Here is a 15,975-nt window from a genome sequence, read left to right as displayed (position 1 = left end):
TCAGGGAATCCAGGCCCCGGTCCTTAATCTCTGTTTCACCTTGTGTAGATTAACTTGAATTTTACATATTGTGTTGCACCATTTGTTGAAGCTTACTGGGCAAGGAGATTTCTGCAGGACAATAATAAGTACCAAAGATTGTAATGGAGGCTGCATCTTCTAGAGTTGAGAGGAGGTAGGTGGGTAAGTCATTACATTCAGGGCCATTGTTATCCACAAAGATATCACCAATGTTAGCCCTGAAGACTGAACAAAAGCATATTTTCCATTGATGCTTTTTTTCTTGGCGCCTCCACCTTGTGTCATCTTCATGTAGATCTCCTTTGTGTAATTTGTCAGGTGACGGATAAAGAAGATAATTTGGGTGAGTGACCCTACTCTTGAGCAGTTCTGTGCTCAGTAGTGATCTGCTGAAGCCCGGTGTGAATTCAAACAAAATGCCCTAACTGCAGTATGTGTAGTAGTTAACAGGGCAAACAACTTTGTCAGCGCCTGAGAGGGATGAGGTAAATTGTGGTTAACAGGTAGAATACAGGGCTACAGGGTAACCATAATAGTAGAAATATTGTTCTACAGTGAGTTATTGGATACCATGTTTGAAACAAGTATTTACTGAGTGGTCAGCAAACTCCATCTATCTGCATATGCTTGCCACTCACATCATCTTCCATTGTCTTGCTACTCTCAGACTCATCCATGCACCCATTCCCACCAACATCAAGAACTACTTATGATTAGTAGAAACAAATTGTCTAATTTTCTTATGTTTGATTGCATCCTTTAGGGTATGCTTGCCCTACCTAACATCTTCAACTCATTGTGGTGTTGTATACTATACAAAGGGTTGTTTTGGAGTTTGGTAAATAGGGTACTCTGTCAGAAATATGATGGAGTATCATGTTTGCCAAATTGATGTTCTGCCTGACATTTATGGTCAGCAGCCAACAGTGCCTCGTCATCAGAAAGCTCCTTTGAAAGTATAATGGAGTAGAAGCCACTGAAGGGCATTACTCCGCCTACCCCATGTAGGGTCGACAATGTGATGTCTTTGTTCTTTCTGTCATTTGTGTCCATCACTGCCAGGTGAAACCTTGTGGTAAGGGACAGAAAAACTAATAATCACCTCCACGCACATAGGGCAAAACCTCCTTGCGTGTGAGAGTCATTCTTTTTTGGTTTTTGATCAACAAACTTCCACTTTGGGAGTATGTTTCTGAAAAACAAACACTACCTTAAAGCTTGATGAACTGCTGGCGGCCCTTATTGCAGTACATAGATCACTCTGGGATAATGGTGGACTCTAAATTTGTCAGACAACGTCTGTCATGGTCGCCGCTACCCTGACAGACTATACCCATTCTCTAAACCCTAGACTAAGCCCCAAGTCACCTAGCTTTCCTAGATAATGCTCTATATGTGTTTCTAATATTTGGTCAACCTGTCAAGCCAGGTTGCATTCTTAGTGCTCATGTTGCTAGCTTTAGATCCATTTTTAGGTGGAGCGCTCAAGCGCTCTGACCTCTTGTAATCTATCTGTGGGCTCTTAAGCACGCCCACCGCATGCCCATCACTATCATTTGTTCATGGGCTTGCCTTTCAAAAATCTTTTGATATCATTGGTAAATGCTTTACGTTTGTACCTCTGAGGGGCGGTTTGGTTACTGCCTTGGACATCGACCCTGTTCCATGGATAATTGCACGACTGCCGATACCTTTGACTGTGAGCGAACTTCTTTTTCATTTTGTGTCCCTTCTTCGCACTCATGCTCATGGCGGACGATGCTTTAAATTGGCTCGCTTATGTCAACTGTTTTACTTTACATTTTCAATTTAAGTGGCAAGAAAAATCCAGTTAGGAATTTACAACATTAACAGCTCTAACTCGAGCTTGTTAGATAATGCCTTGGATTAAAAACTGCAACAGTGGCCCAATATCCAGCAATGATGTTGGAGATAAGCTATCATCTCTCAATATTTGAATAAGGGCATTCGATAATACTTTCTTTCAACTCTCTAGTATATCTTTTGAGACTCAGATTACATTTTTATTGGTGTGACATGTTACTACGCCCTCATCACATAATTTCCATGAAGGAGCTTTTATTTTAGATGGTTATGGCTTCTGATCATTCTCATGTCTCATATCTGTTTAAAAATCTATACAGCAAAATGTCTTCTTCTTCTTCTAATATAAATATCCAGTCTATAAGGGATTGGAAGTGACCAGCATGTCTAGCAAAGTTGGACAATCTATCGGACGGTATTCAACCATTCAAATGCCATAAATTATTGTCCTCTAATTGACTAATCCTAAATAGGCCTCTCTTCTCCACCTGTTAACAGTGGATTTGGTATATACCATGTATGGTCAATATAACTGTTAGCTCATTCCCTCAGTATGAGTTCCAGGAGGTGGGGGGCACCAGGTTTGTTACTCCATGCTAGGTCTGGTGTTGGGAAGTAGTGTCAAGGCCAGCTCTCTCAGTGCAGAAAGAGGGACAATACAGAGGTGTCTGTTGGCACTGCTAAGATGTTCTTAACAGTATAGTTCAATAATATTGGCTGTTGTTTATTGGACCTCATACGAGCTGTTACTGTATGTACTGTGCGTACGTGGATCATATGAAATGTACACTCTATGAAGGACTAATTTCCACCTAGTTCAATATTATTGAACCACTCATTGTTTAGAACATCTTTTGGATACAAATAAACCAAGAAGATTACAAGGAAAAAGAATTAATATTTCGCTGCAGATTCTACTGGGTACTTAAGAGTGTGTTTTATATACTGTCATATATTTAGGGAATTACCTAACCTAGTATATACTTTTTGTGATTGAGTGCTGTAGTTCTTATCTAATTATGCACTTATGAGTAGGTGGCTGACACTCTAGGATTGTGAAGACATCCACTCGCAGGTCTCCCGTTGCCTAGGTATTTTAAATGAGGTAGGAGATATGATGCTGTTAGCATAGAGGTTACATTTTGCTGGTTGTTACAAGACAATTCATTATACAAGTGTGGATCCTTGCTAAAGAACCCCGATATATCACATTTCTGAATTACTAGTGTCGCAAATGAGCTAATATTTATTTTAATCCACTTGAACAGACGTGTAAAAATGATATGTGATTTAAAAAAGAAATGCACACTGAAAATGCAGTTTAGCGTTATCATTTATATTTATGTGTATTTTATATAAATATAGATCTATGTGTGTATATATCTATATCTACATCTATATATATATATACACACACACACAATTTGAATATGAGTTTTTAGTGTGCATTTCCTTTTTAAATCAATTATTTATTTTTTCATTACAAGTCTGTTGATTGAAATGTTAGCCCTGCAGTATGGTATTTGTCTTGCTTTAGTCACGTTGCTGGCATTGATTGCCTCCCTATTGCCTGGATCTGCCTTTTCATAGATGGGCTGACCACTACAAATTGTACGAAAAAAGACAATAGACTATTCACAAACTTAATTTTAGTATTACTACAATAGTTATACTAACATACTACAAAATGGTATTCACAATCGATGTGCAGAGATTCCGCCACCATGTGTCCTGTGCAGTGGCGGCTCCTTCGCTAAGGTGGAGGAGCGTCGCCAAACTGCTCTGAGTGAGCACTGCAAAAAAGGGAAAATAATTTAATAACGCAATGTTATTATAATTCTGTTTTTTATCCGGAGCCAGGTTAGGGCACCATAAGGGTGCATGACGACTTTGCCGGCTGTTTTGAGTTAAATATAAAGGGACAGATGGTGAGCATATCGCAATAGCAGCTCAGTTAGTAAAAGAGGGATTATTAATGTATGTATAAAAGGGAGAAGAGGTACAATGTAATATGGCTATAATTTAAATGAACTGGATGTGTTAGGTGCATTATTTATGCGAAAGTATTGGATACAGGGGAAATGACTAAAACCTACACGAATACCTAGGAGTATAGCTTTACATATGTGTTAATTTTATATGGCATGATCAACAGGCAACATCGCACTGGTTGGTGGAATCACTGATGTATGAAAATAAATCATCGCGGGTTGTGAAAGGAAGACATTAAACGTATTTGGGAATATTACTAGTGTATTACACTTGAAGAGAGACATTTCAAAATGGCCGCCATGTTTCAGCCGAAGTACTGAGATGTAGAGTAGTGATCAGCTGAGAATAACTAAAGGGGTGCGGTTTAAAAGAGAATCAGAAGAGGGACAAGGCTTGATAGCCAATTGGAAGAATGCAATGTGAACGTGTGAGGGAAACAGTCGATGTCAAAGGTACGATTGAATATGAGCAGGAAGCCACGCCATTATGGTGTTGCAAGGAAAAAAAAACGTGATCGATAGACAATGACTAAATACGATTTTTGAGTTAAATATAAAGGGACAGATGGCGAGAATATTGTAATAGCAGCGCAATAAAGGAAGGGTGGACTATTAATGTATGAATAAAAGAAAAAAAGATTTACAATGCAATACAGTTATAATTTAAATGAATTCGATGTGTCAGGTGAATATTCATGTGAATGAATTGGATACAGGGGAAATGATTAAAAACCAATAGAAATACTTATTAGTATATTTTCTTACACGTATTAACTCTTAATGATATAAATTGATGGGTGTAACAATAATGTGAAATATTAGGCAGTTAACAGAAAACACAGTGCAATAACTATATTTGGGATGTAATACGTTAAATGTGTCCTGGGATACACAAGATTGTTTGCAATAAGAAAAATGAATCAAATTATTAGATTAAGTTGCTGTTTGTTTGAAAAATTATAATTTTTGGACTCAGACTAATACCTCCAGATTGGATTTAATGGTCTTTTAAATAGAAAATGTAATCATTATTTTGGAATAGGGAGTAGATGATTCAATTTCTCTGTAATTATTGTATGTAAAATAGGGGAGTGATGGGAAATTTTGTTGTATAATTTACATATTATTTTGTATGGTTTCAGCCCTGATGAAGTCTGTAAGGACGAAACGCGTTGGCGAGTGGCTGTTTTAAATGTAATGGGTGATTTAGAAAAAGAAATAAAAACAATAAAAGGACTAACAAAATATTGGAATATGTGTGGGTCACTGGAGCGCATTAAAGTGGAAAATTGCAACAAGATAATGGAATACTAACAATGAGATGCACAAAATCATGATATCTATTTGGTGCTGAATCTCGTATGAAAGTTGATTCGTAATTGGATATTAGGAGGTTAAGGAGTTGGCCTCTTAGATTCATGCACATAATTTTGACTAGCTATTAAATTGGAATGTATATGTGCGGCTGAAGTCAACTCAACTTCCTGTTAAGAATGTGCTAATTCAAATTATTTAGCAGTACATTAAGTAAACTGGAAAATTAATTCAAGTCTAAAATATAGTCACGATTTCATATGAACTGACCTCGTCCAATGTTAATCACTGATTCCTTCTGAGATGATGCAAATAAATATCTGATAGAGACTTCTAGTTGCAGATTCCTTACCTTAGAATTTCCCCAAGGCGTCAGACTGGATCCGCAGATTTTTCTTCAAGCAATACCCTTGCGCATCTTTAGGTGGCGTTGGTTGACTCCGCAGGCGTTGTTGGCGTCGTAGTCGCCGTGATGATGTCGGGAGTAGTACATAGACGCCACCTCAGCACAGTGACGTCAGTTCTTTTCTTTCTGCGCCAGGCGCTGACCCGGAAAGAGCTACCCTGTCTCTTTTTGACTGATTTCAACCCTTTTGTCGAGTTTTGTGTGAAATTTTTGGTGCATTGAGGATTTCCCCGACGGGGTTCAAGCCGTGCGAAGACTGTCACCGCATGATGTCGGTGATGGATCCACATCATGTTTATTTGTGGTGCCTGGAGCGCGACCACAACCTGAAGTAGTGCTCCACGCACCCAAAGGCCTTGAGGGATCATTCTCTCAAGCTCATGGTGGCCCGGCACTCAACTCCACGTAGGTCCCGGTCTCGCTCGAGAGGAAGGTCTTGAGATCGCTCGTGGAGCCACCACCACTCGTATTCCTCCAAATCTTTGGGTACAGGTAAGAAAAAGTGGTCCCATCGCATTTTGACTTCGCCCCTTCGCTCTGCAGATGCGACATGGGAGGAGCATTGAAGCTCAAGACCTCTGTCCTCGGAGCCTGCTTCTGGGTCTGCTCCATGCTTCTCCAAGTTTCCGGGAGCCGGAGTGACCATCACCCAACTTAAAGAGTTCTATGAGGCCATGCGCCTCCTTTTTGGGCAGACTGACCCTGATATGGTGCCTCCGGTCCCAAGGGGTTGGATGAGGGACCTTCGGGTTCTGTGCCGGCGGCTTCGGCTCTGGCCACCGAGGTCCCCTCCGGATCCACTCGCGGATCCACACCAACGCCGGTCTCACCACTGAGACCTTCCCCGGCGCCAGTTCGATTGTCGACGCTCCTGACGTTGGTAGTGCCCAGTATCGACGTCGACCCGATCCTTATCCCTGATGACTCGGAGTGGCGTCGGCCAACGCCGCCTCTCTCTTCGATGGGGCCTACTCACCCCAGATCAGATTTGGACCCTTTTTCCTATGGGTACGAATTCGGGGAAGGATTGGAGGGGTCCCTGGACCCTTATGAATACCAGGATGACTCATTTTTGGATTGGGCACAGGAATTGGGTGAGGCCAGTGGACTGGATACTTCTCCAGATGCTGGCATGCTGTCTCCTCCTACCGTGGCTATGGCGGAGGGAGCAACTTATGCTATGGTCGTCAGTAGGGCAGCTGCGGTCCCTGACCTTGAGCTACCTACTGTAGAGGTCAGGTCCAACCTCCTGACAGAGGTGCTTCAACCAGGGTTTCCACATCTGACCCCCTTTTACCATTCAATGAAGCCCTCACCGATGTCCTTGTGGGTACTTGGTCCCAACCCAACACAGAGGCTCCTGTGAATAGGACTATTGCACGCCACCATCGGCCTGCCCAGAACGACCCTAAATTCCCGTCCCAACACTCCACGACATGAGAGTCTTGTTATCCAGGCTTCCTCTTCCTCAGACGCGTTCCCTTCTGCACCCCCAGATAGGGAATCAAAAAGGCTGGAACAATTTGGGAAGAAGATGTTTTCTTCCTCCAGTCTCGCACTGCGGTCTGTGAACCCCCCAGGCCTTCTGGGCTGCTATACCCACTCTTTGTGAGATATGGTTGCGCACGTTTTGCCACAGATACCGGAGGAGGCCCGTGCTATCGTCTCCCAAGCTGTCAACGATGGGAAAGATGTAGCGATGTTCACGATCCGATGTGGCTGGACACAACCGACTCTCTGGGCAGATCGGTGGCCTTGAGACACCATGCCTGGTTGTGTACTTCTGGTTTTTCGGGGGATGTCCAACAGTCTCTCATTGACATACCCTTTGATGGCCCCTGTCTCTTTGAAGACAAAGCGGACTCGGCCTTGGAGAGATTCAAGGATTCCCAGGCTACGACTCAGTCCCTTGGTCTTTCCTCTGCTCCTTGCCCCCAGCAGTCCGCTTTTCACCCCTTTCGTGGCCACGGAAGGGGCTCCCTGTTGCGTCCCAACCCAGCCACCGTGCCACCCATGCTGTTCAGCTGCTGTGTGGCCCGGAGACACAGAATCCCACGTGGGTGTGGGACAGGGAACCAGAGGTCTGCACAGTCCACCTCTGCCCCCACTGCAGCCTCCAAATCCAGTTGGTGGCAGGATTCACCATCACCTGCCCCACTGGGAATCAATCACTACAGACAGGTGGGTTTTGCAGATTGATCGAAAGGGCTATTCCCTCCTTTCTAATATGCCCCACCAGCCATGCCTCCATCACACAGCCAACTCCCGGAGGATCATTTGGCACTTCTCTGCCAAGAAGTCGTGGCTATCTTGGCCAAGGGAGATATAGAGAAGGTCCCTGTGCCAGAAGTTGGTTGTGGTTGTTATTCCCGCTATTTTCTGGTGCCAAAAAAGGACAAGGGCTTAAATCCTATCCGAGACTTTTGGGACCTCAACTACTTCCTCAAGAAGGAGAAATTCAAAATGCTCACCCTGGCTCACGTTCTGTCTGCCTTAGACCCAGGAGACTGGATGGTAGCGTTGGACTTGCAGGACACTTATTTCCACATCCCCATCCTGCCTACCCACACACGTTACCTATGATTCATGGTAGGTCACAAGCCCTATCAGTTTACCATGCTCGCCTTTGGCCTTACCAGCACCCCTCGAGTGTTCACGAGAGTGATGGCAATGGTTGCAGCTCATCTGCACAGGTTAGGGGTCTCAGTCTTCCCCTACCTCGACGACTGGCTGTAGAAGGCGGACTCGCCCCAGAAAGTCGTCTCCCACCTTCAGACTACAGCGAGCCTCCTGCACACTCTGGGGTTCACTATAAATGTGCCGAAGTCACACCTGACTCCCTCTCAGATGCTCCCTTTCATCTTAGCTGTTCTGGACACAGTGCAGTTTCAGGCTTATCCTCCCAAAAAGCGAGTCCAAGATATTCAGGCTATGATTCCGATTTTTCAGCCTCTGTCTTGGGTTTGGGTGAGACTGACTCTGAGGCTGCTGGGCCTCATGACCTCCTGCATCCTGTTAGTGACACATGCCAGGTGGCATATGCAGGCTCTGCAGTGGGACTTGAAGTTCCAGTGGGTGCAGCATTAGGGGAATTTCTCCGACATGTTCCAGATCTCAGAGGGGACTGCGAAAGACCTGCATTGGTGGCTTTCGAATCCGCTTGGGGTCCATGGCAGATCCCTCTCCCTTTCCCAACCAAATCTTTCTATAGCAACAGATGTGTCGCTCTTGGGTTGGGGTGGCCACATGGGAGAGGCGGAGATCAGAGGCCTCTGGTCTCCGGCAGAGTATGGGCTCCATATCAATCTTCTGGAGCTCCGGGCGATCAAGCTTGCGTTGAAAGCATTTCTTCCCTCTCTCCAAGGGAAGGTAGTGCATGTGTTCACGGACAATACAAACCGCCATGTGGTACTTCAAAAAACAGGGCAGAGTAGGGTCCTGGACCGTTTGTCAGGAGGCACTCTGTCTCTGGACATGGCTGGAACATCACAGCAGTACCGTGGTGGGTCAACATCTGGCATGTTCTCTCAACGCCAGAGCGGATGAACTCAGCAGTCGATGCACAGCAGATCACGAATGGCGTCTCCATCTGGAGGTGGCACAAGGTCTCTTTCAGCAGTGGGGAGAGACTTGGTTTGATCTGTTCGCCTCTGCTGAGAACAAGCAATGTCAGCTGTTTTGTGCTTTGGAGTTTCCAAGCCAGCACTCGCTCAGAGACGCTTTTCGTCTCGAGTGGAACTCCGGCCTCCTTTACGCCTTTCCACCTATACCACTTCTGCCCAGAGTTCTCAAGAAGATCAGGAACTACCTGGCCCAAGTCATGTTGGTGGCTCCGGACTGGGCACAGAGAGTATGCTATCTAGAGCTATTGAGTATAGCCATCAATCCTCCACTCAGACTGCCTCTTCGGGCAGATCTTCTGTCGCAGCAGCAAGGGACGGTTCTCCACCCGAACCTATCCAATCTCTGCCTTCATGCGTGGGGATTGAGCGGCGCCAGTTGACGACTTTTGATTTTCCACCCGAAGTCTGTGATGTTATCTTGGCAGCCAGGCGCCCCTCCACTAAAACGGTATACGCCTGTCTTTGGCATACATTTGTGGCATGGTGCACCAATACATCTGTTGATCTCCTCTCTCCCCCTCTATCTGAGGTTCTTTTGTTCATTCTTTCTTTGGCCTAGCAGGGCTCTGCTTTGGGCACCCTTAAAGGGTATTTATCTGCCATTTCGGCTTTTCTTAGGTTACCTGATCATCTTTCATTCTTTAAATCTCCTATTGTGAGTAGATTCCTAAAAGGTTTCACCCATTTATTTCCTCCCACTCCATTTATCATGCCTCAGTGGGACCTCAATCTTGTCCTTACTTATTTAATGTGTGCTCCCTTTGAGCCGATGCACAATAGTCCTGTACAGCACCTCACCTTCAAGACTGTCTTTCTTGTTGCCATCACTTCTGCTTGCAGGGTGAGTGAGCTTCAGGCCCTTTCATCTAAAACTCCATTCTTGTCTGTGCACCCTGACAAAGTGGTGTTCCGCACTAAGGCGTCCTTCCTTACCAAGGTGGTTACGCCTTTTCATGTACACCAGTCTGTTAGAAATGGGGTCTTTGGTTGACAGTCAGGTTACCCCCTGTTCAAGCAAGGACCCTCACTCTAGTCAGGGTAAAAGAGAATCACCCTCAGCTAACCCCTGCTTACCCCCTTGGTAGCTTGGCAGAGCAGTGGGCTTAACTTCAGAGCGCTAGGTGTAAAGTATTTGTACCAACACACACAGTAAATTAATGAAAACACTACAAAATGACACAACCCCAGTTTAGAAAAATAGGAAATATTTATCTAAACAAAACTAGACCAAAACGACAAAAATCCGACATACACAAGTCAACTTATGAATTTTTAGAGATTAAACTCAAAAATAGCGCTTAGAAACAAAAATGCTTCGATGAGATGTTATCACGGTGTCGTGACGGAGTCGTTCCTAACAAGCCAACACCAGCGGCGCCGTACACGGAGTCGTGTAGACCCCCAAGTACAGTACCTTTGGTGAAGAGTGAAAACAAGCCGATGCGCGAAGTCAGGGATTGCGGCGTCTGTGCGAAACGTTGAATCCGTGCACTTCGAGCGGCGTCAGTCATGACGTGGTGCAGCGACTTCCACGGAGTTGTGAACTTCAGCGGGGCTGCAGCGGCGTCGGGCCTGTGAAGAGCGGCGCGTTCCAGTGAAGGTCACGGCGTCAGGTGCAAGCGGCGTTACCGGATTCAGCAGCGGCGGCGGTCCGGAGTCGTCCGAAGTCGATTTTCTTGGATTTCCACCAGCTTTTCTTTCAAGGGCCCAGGGACTGGATCGGACACCACTTGTCAGAGCAGGAGTCTCTCCAGAGACTCCAGGTGCTGGCAGAGAGAAGTCTTTGCTGTCCCTGAGACTTCAAACAACAGGAGGCAAGTTCTACATCAAGCCCTTGGAGATTTCTTCACAAGATGGAAGGCACACAAAGTCCAGTCTTTGCCCTCTTACTCTGGCAGAAGCAGCACTGCAGGAAAGCTCCACAAAGCACAGTCACAGGCAGGGCAGCACTTCTTCCTCAGCTATCAGCTCTTCTCCAGGCAGAGGTTCCTCTTGTTTCCAGAAGTGTTTATAAAGTCTGTAGATTTGGGTGCCCTTCTTATACCCATTTTAGTCTTTGAAGTCACCTTTCTTCAAAGGGGACTCACACCTACTTGTGAAATCCTTCCTTGCCCAGGCAAGGCCTCAGACACCCACCAGGGGGTTGGAGTCTGCTTTGTTAGAGGCAGGCACAGTCCTTTCAGATGAGAGTGACCACTCCACCCCTCCCTTCTAGCAGAGATGGCTAATCAGGAAATGCAGGTTACACCCCAGCTCCCTTTGTGTCACTGTCTGCTGTGAGGTGAAAAACAACCCAACTGTCAAACTGACCCAGACAGGGAATCCACAAACACGGCAGAGTCACAGAATGGTTTAAGCAAGAAAATGCTCACTTTCTAAAAGTGGCATTTTCAAACGCACAATCTCAAAATCAACTTTACTAAAAGATGTATTTTTAAATTGTGAGTTCAGGGACCCCAAACTCCAACTGTCCATCTACTCTCTAGGGGAATCTACACTTTAATCATTTTTAAAGGTAGCCCCCATATTATCCTGTGAGAGAGACAGGCCTTGCAACAGTGAAAAACGAAGTTGGCAGTATTTCACTGTCAGGACATATAAACCACATTACTACATGTCCTACCTTATCGATACACTGCACCCTGCCATTGGGGCTACCTAGGGCCTACCTTAGGGGTGCCTTACATGTAGGAAAAGAGAAGGTTTAGGGCTGGCAAGTGGGTACACTTGCCAAGTCGAATTCACAATGTAAAAATACACACACAGACACTGCAGTGACAGGTCTGAGACATGATTACAGGGTTACTTGTGTGGGTGGCACAACCAGTGCTGCAGGCCCACTAGTAACATTTGATTTACAGGCCCTGGGCACCTCTAGTGCACTTTACTAGGGACTTAACAGTAAAACAAATATGCCAATCATGGAGAACCAATTACGTACACATTTTAAACAGGAGCACTTGCACTTTAGCACTGGTTAGCAGCGGTAAAGTGCTCAGAGTAACAAAATACAGTAAAATCAGAGTCCAGCACACATCAACAACCTGGGGAACAGAGGCAAAAAGTTAAGGGAGACCACGCCAAGGATGAAAAGTCTAACACAGTCCATCACCCTGCCTACATTTTTACGCACCCCCACATCCTTCCCATGAGGAGGAGAGACTCCACTCTCTGGACTGAAAAAGAGGGTTGGCGTTCTATCTTAATCGTACTAAAGATTTCCAGGTGGATGATCAACTCTTTGTCGGGTATGTGGGTGCGAAGAGAGGGAAGGCGGTGCAAAAACATACCATCTCTCGATAGGTACTTATTTGCATCAAGATGTGCTACGCTTTGGCCAAGAAGCAACCCCCTGAGGGCTTGAGCGTTCATTCCACCAGAGCGACTGCTGCTTCCACTGCTTTAGCACGTGGAGTTCCTGTCCTGGATATCTGCCAGGCAGCTACGTGGGCATCCTTGCACATGTTTGCTAAACACTACTGCCTGGTCAGTCAGGTCCGTCGGGCGGCTACTTTGGTCGTTCGGTCCTGCAGGACTTTCTAATATGATCTTGGTTCGCAGCTCACCCCGGAGGATGACATTGCTTGGGTATCTATTCTAATTAAAGGAATCTGCAACTAGAACTCTCTATCAGATGTACAAGTTACTTATCTTCGGTAACTAAATATTTGGTAGAGACATATTCTAGTTGCAGATTCCTTACCAACCCACCCATCCTCCCCGCTTGCAAACTGATTTCTAGGGACAGGGATTCCCCCTTCAGGTCCTTAGCTCTGGTGCACAAATCTTAGTGTTCTTAGCGGCTCTGCGCTTTTGTGTGGAAAGTCGTTAAAAGAAACTGACATCACTGTGCTGAGGCGGCATCTATGTACTACCCCTGACGTCATCATGGCGACTACGACGCCAACAATGCCCGCGGAGTCGACCAACACCACCTACCGATGCGCAAGGGTATTGCTTGAAGAAAAATCTGCAACTAGAATATGCCTGTACCAGATATTTTGTTACTGGAGGTAAGTAACTTGTAAGTAACTTGTACGATACTTATCATTCCCACACATTCAGCATGTGAGCTTGACTATAGTAACTGAAAAGATATTGTTACTTATTGTGAATTGCTCATATTGTGGTTGACCATGTCTTGATTTTCAATTAACCAAAGGATTATGGAACTCTAAATCTTAGCATACAACTGAACTAATGGCTACGTATATTGAATGCAGTAGTTTGTCAAATTAAGCCAACAACTGTATAAATGTCAGTACCATTAAGCCATGTCCCCCCCAATGATCCCAATAGTTTGTTGTTGTTAACCTCATTGCATTCTTTGTTTTACTTCAGCACACACATGTTCAGAAATCTGATCACGGTTCTCATCTAATTGAATTTGCCTCTTGATTACAGGAGAGAATAGAAGGCTCGCCTGATGCAACATAAAGCAGAGAGATTGGAGCTTTCCTCCGATGGAGAGTTACGACAAAGAAGAGGTCAAGATTACAAGAATATTATGAAAACTCTGTGGCACTTATTTATAAACCTGCAGTACAGTTCTATTGTTGTGATAGAATTTCCTCAGGGTGATGGAAGGCAAAATAAAATTATTAAAAATGTGTTTTGTAAGAAAGAAATATTATGTAAATAGATTTGAATAGGGACATTACTATTAGATACATCCTGCAAGATTGTCTAATTGATGTTCACACAAAAGTGCTTTTGGGGTATACTTAGTTCTGTTATGTTGTAGTGCTGTGGATTGGAAACTGCCTGTCAATAGATTATAGTGGCATGTTTTTAATTAATTAAAAAAACTTGATTTTTTACTCACTTTACATGATGTATTCTTGAATAGGCTAACGTCTCTTGAAGTATTGTCTTTATAGATCTAGTCACTCACTAGTGGGTTTTAAGCACAAACTGCGCTTGTCAGTGACAAACCATGGTTTGCTTTCTTGTAATTTTATTCTATAATATGTGTTGGCTTAACTGGGGTTAGCCATGTAGGAAACTATCCAAACCTGGGGCAAGCATTCAAAGAATATACAATATCATGTCAAATAGTTTCCAAAAAAAGACTTTTGTTCCATGTCTTGACATAATGCAAGATACACTGTGTGTGTATTGCTGAAAATAAAACTAAAATAAAACTTCATGTATTGTAGCACTTGTTTAAATCAATCTAAGATTTCATCAGTGTGTATTTACTATAATACCCTATGGGAAAAAATCATCAGAAAATGCACATGATAAGGCAACATTTATAACAAGCACTGGCAACACCAATAGCTTTCAACCAAGAGACCTAATGGTTTTGGCAATGCTTTGTAGCTATGCTGTACAGCATGGCTGAAAATAAAATAAAGCATTATCCTAAGGAAGTAAAAAAAGTGCAATGAGGCAGCTGCCGTGTCATTTTGTAGGTGCATGCCAACATGCATTATATTTATTTACCATTTCGAGGTGGTTTGGTAGATGTAAGGTTGTTCGAAATGCAATTATTTGATATAGCATTAATGCACTTTAAAAAAAAAGAACAAACAGGTGAGCAGTGGGTTGTGGGTGGGGAGCAGGCAGAGAAGGCGACAACATAGAGGGAGGGAGCACAATAGAGAAGGTGGGTGAGAGGACAAATGAGAGATAACAATGGGAAAACACATGGACAATGGAGGGAGGAAGATGGGGAAGCATGACAATGGAGGTCCAGCTACAGACCTCCACCTCTCTACTGGAATTATGAAGAGACCTGGCTGTTCGACTGAGTCACCTGAACCATCATGACCCTCAAGCGCCTGGATACCCTCTCAGGTGATTAGTCATGCTTCAGAAATCCACCGAATTGATTGATTGATTGATTGAGGGCATCTGGAGAAGCTGGAGAAGCTGAAGAAGCATACCAACAAAGGATAAAGCACACGGACAATGAAGGGTGGGTAGGCAGGGATGGGGAAACCAACAGACAACACTCAGTGGGTAGGAGGGGATGGAAAAGTGGAAAAGCAATTGGACAACAGATGGGGTGGTGAAGCACACAAAAAATGGAGGAGGGTGGGGAAGCAAGAACAGCAACTGAGGAAGAGGCCAAGGAAAGAGACACACAGGTGAAAACAGGAACGCAATATATGTGAGGGTGACAGCTAGAAAACACAATCACTCTTGTAAAGTACTTAAACTAAAAAACTTGTGCCTGATAAGGGAGCAGTGAAAGGACACAGGTGATGGGTACATGCTCCAAGGGAGGGCCAAACACCTAAAGTGGAAGAAAAGGCCACAGAAGCTGATGAATAAGAAACAAGCAAATGCGAGTGACAATCAAGGCAACCAATGATAAGCAGTGGGCAGGCTGGAAGCCAACAATATGTCATGCAACAGATAGCGCATGCGCTGGGTAACGCGAGACCAAAAAAACAATGTTGACTAAATTTACCTAGATTTAAGTACCTAATACAGGTTGAAAAAATTGTTGCAGACATTCTAAAAGGAAAACCTTACACAAGACTAATCATTTGGGCATAAATTTAGTATGGGGTGACTTAACGAAGAGGCGCTCTGCAAGACGAATGGTCAGAACATTAGACAGAATGCTATGTTATCAAGGGTTCTGACATGTCTCAGTTCAGGTAACGAATAATGCAGTAGTGAAGTTAGCATGCATGCAAACAATTGGCTTTAAGTCTGTATTTTTAGTGTACCAAAAAATGTAAATTGTAAGCTTGTCTTGTTTTTTGCAAAGTGAAAGAAAAATAACTATCCTCCACACTACACTAATTAAAGCTACAAATTAAGTGCCAGATTTACAAAC

The 15,975-nt window shown here is 44.2% G+C and overlaps 1 protein-coding gene across 2 annotated transcripts in view; it reads left to right on the top strand.

The window, feature by feature from the left end:
• Window positions 1-14,328, top strand: part of PECAM1 (platelet and endothelial cell adhesion molecule 1) — a 302,864-nt gene extending 288,536 nt beyond the window's left edge. Inside the window, exon 16 of one of the 2 annotated variants that reach the window (XM_069199932.1) lies at window positions 13,584-14,328. In XM_069199932.1, coding sequence (XP_069056033.1) covers window positions 13,584-13,616 — 33 coding nt within the window. In that variant the 3' untranslated portion in view covers window positions 13,617-14,328. The remainder of the gene's footprint in view (window positions 1-13,583) is intronic. The other variant, XM_069199933.1, reaches the window with a different exon arrangement.
• The last annotated feature ends 1,647 nt before the right edge of the window (window positions 14,329-15,975 follow it).

This window comes from Pleurodeles waltl, chromosome 7, assembly GCF_031143425.1.
Source record: "Pleurodeles waltl isolate 20211129_DDA chromosome 7, aPleWal1.hap1.20221129, whole genome shotgun sequence".
NCBI lineage: Eukaryota > Metazoa > Chordata > Amphibia > Caudata > Salamandridae > Pleurodeles > Pleurodeles waltl.
Note: the sequence above shows the minus strand (reverse complement) of the source record. Positions and strands in the feature narration are given on the sequence as shown.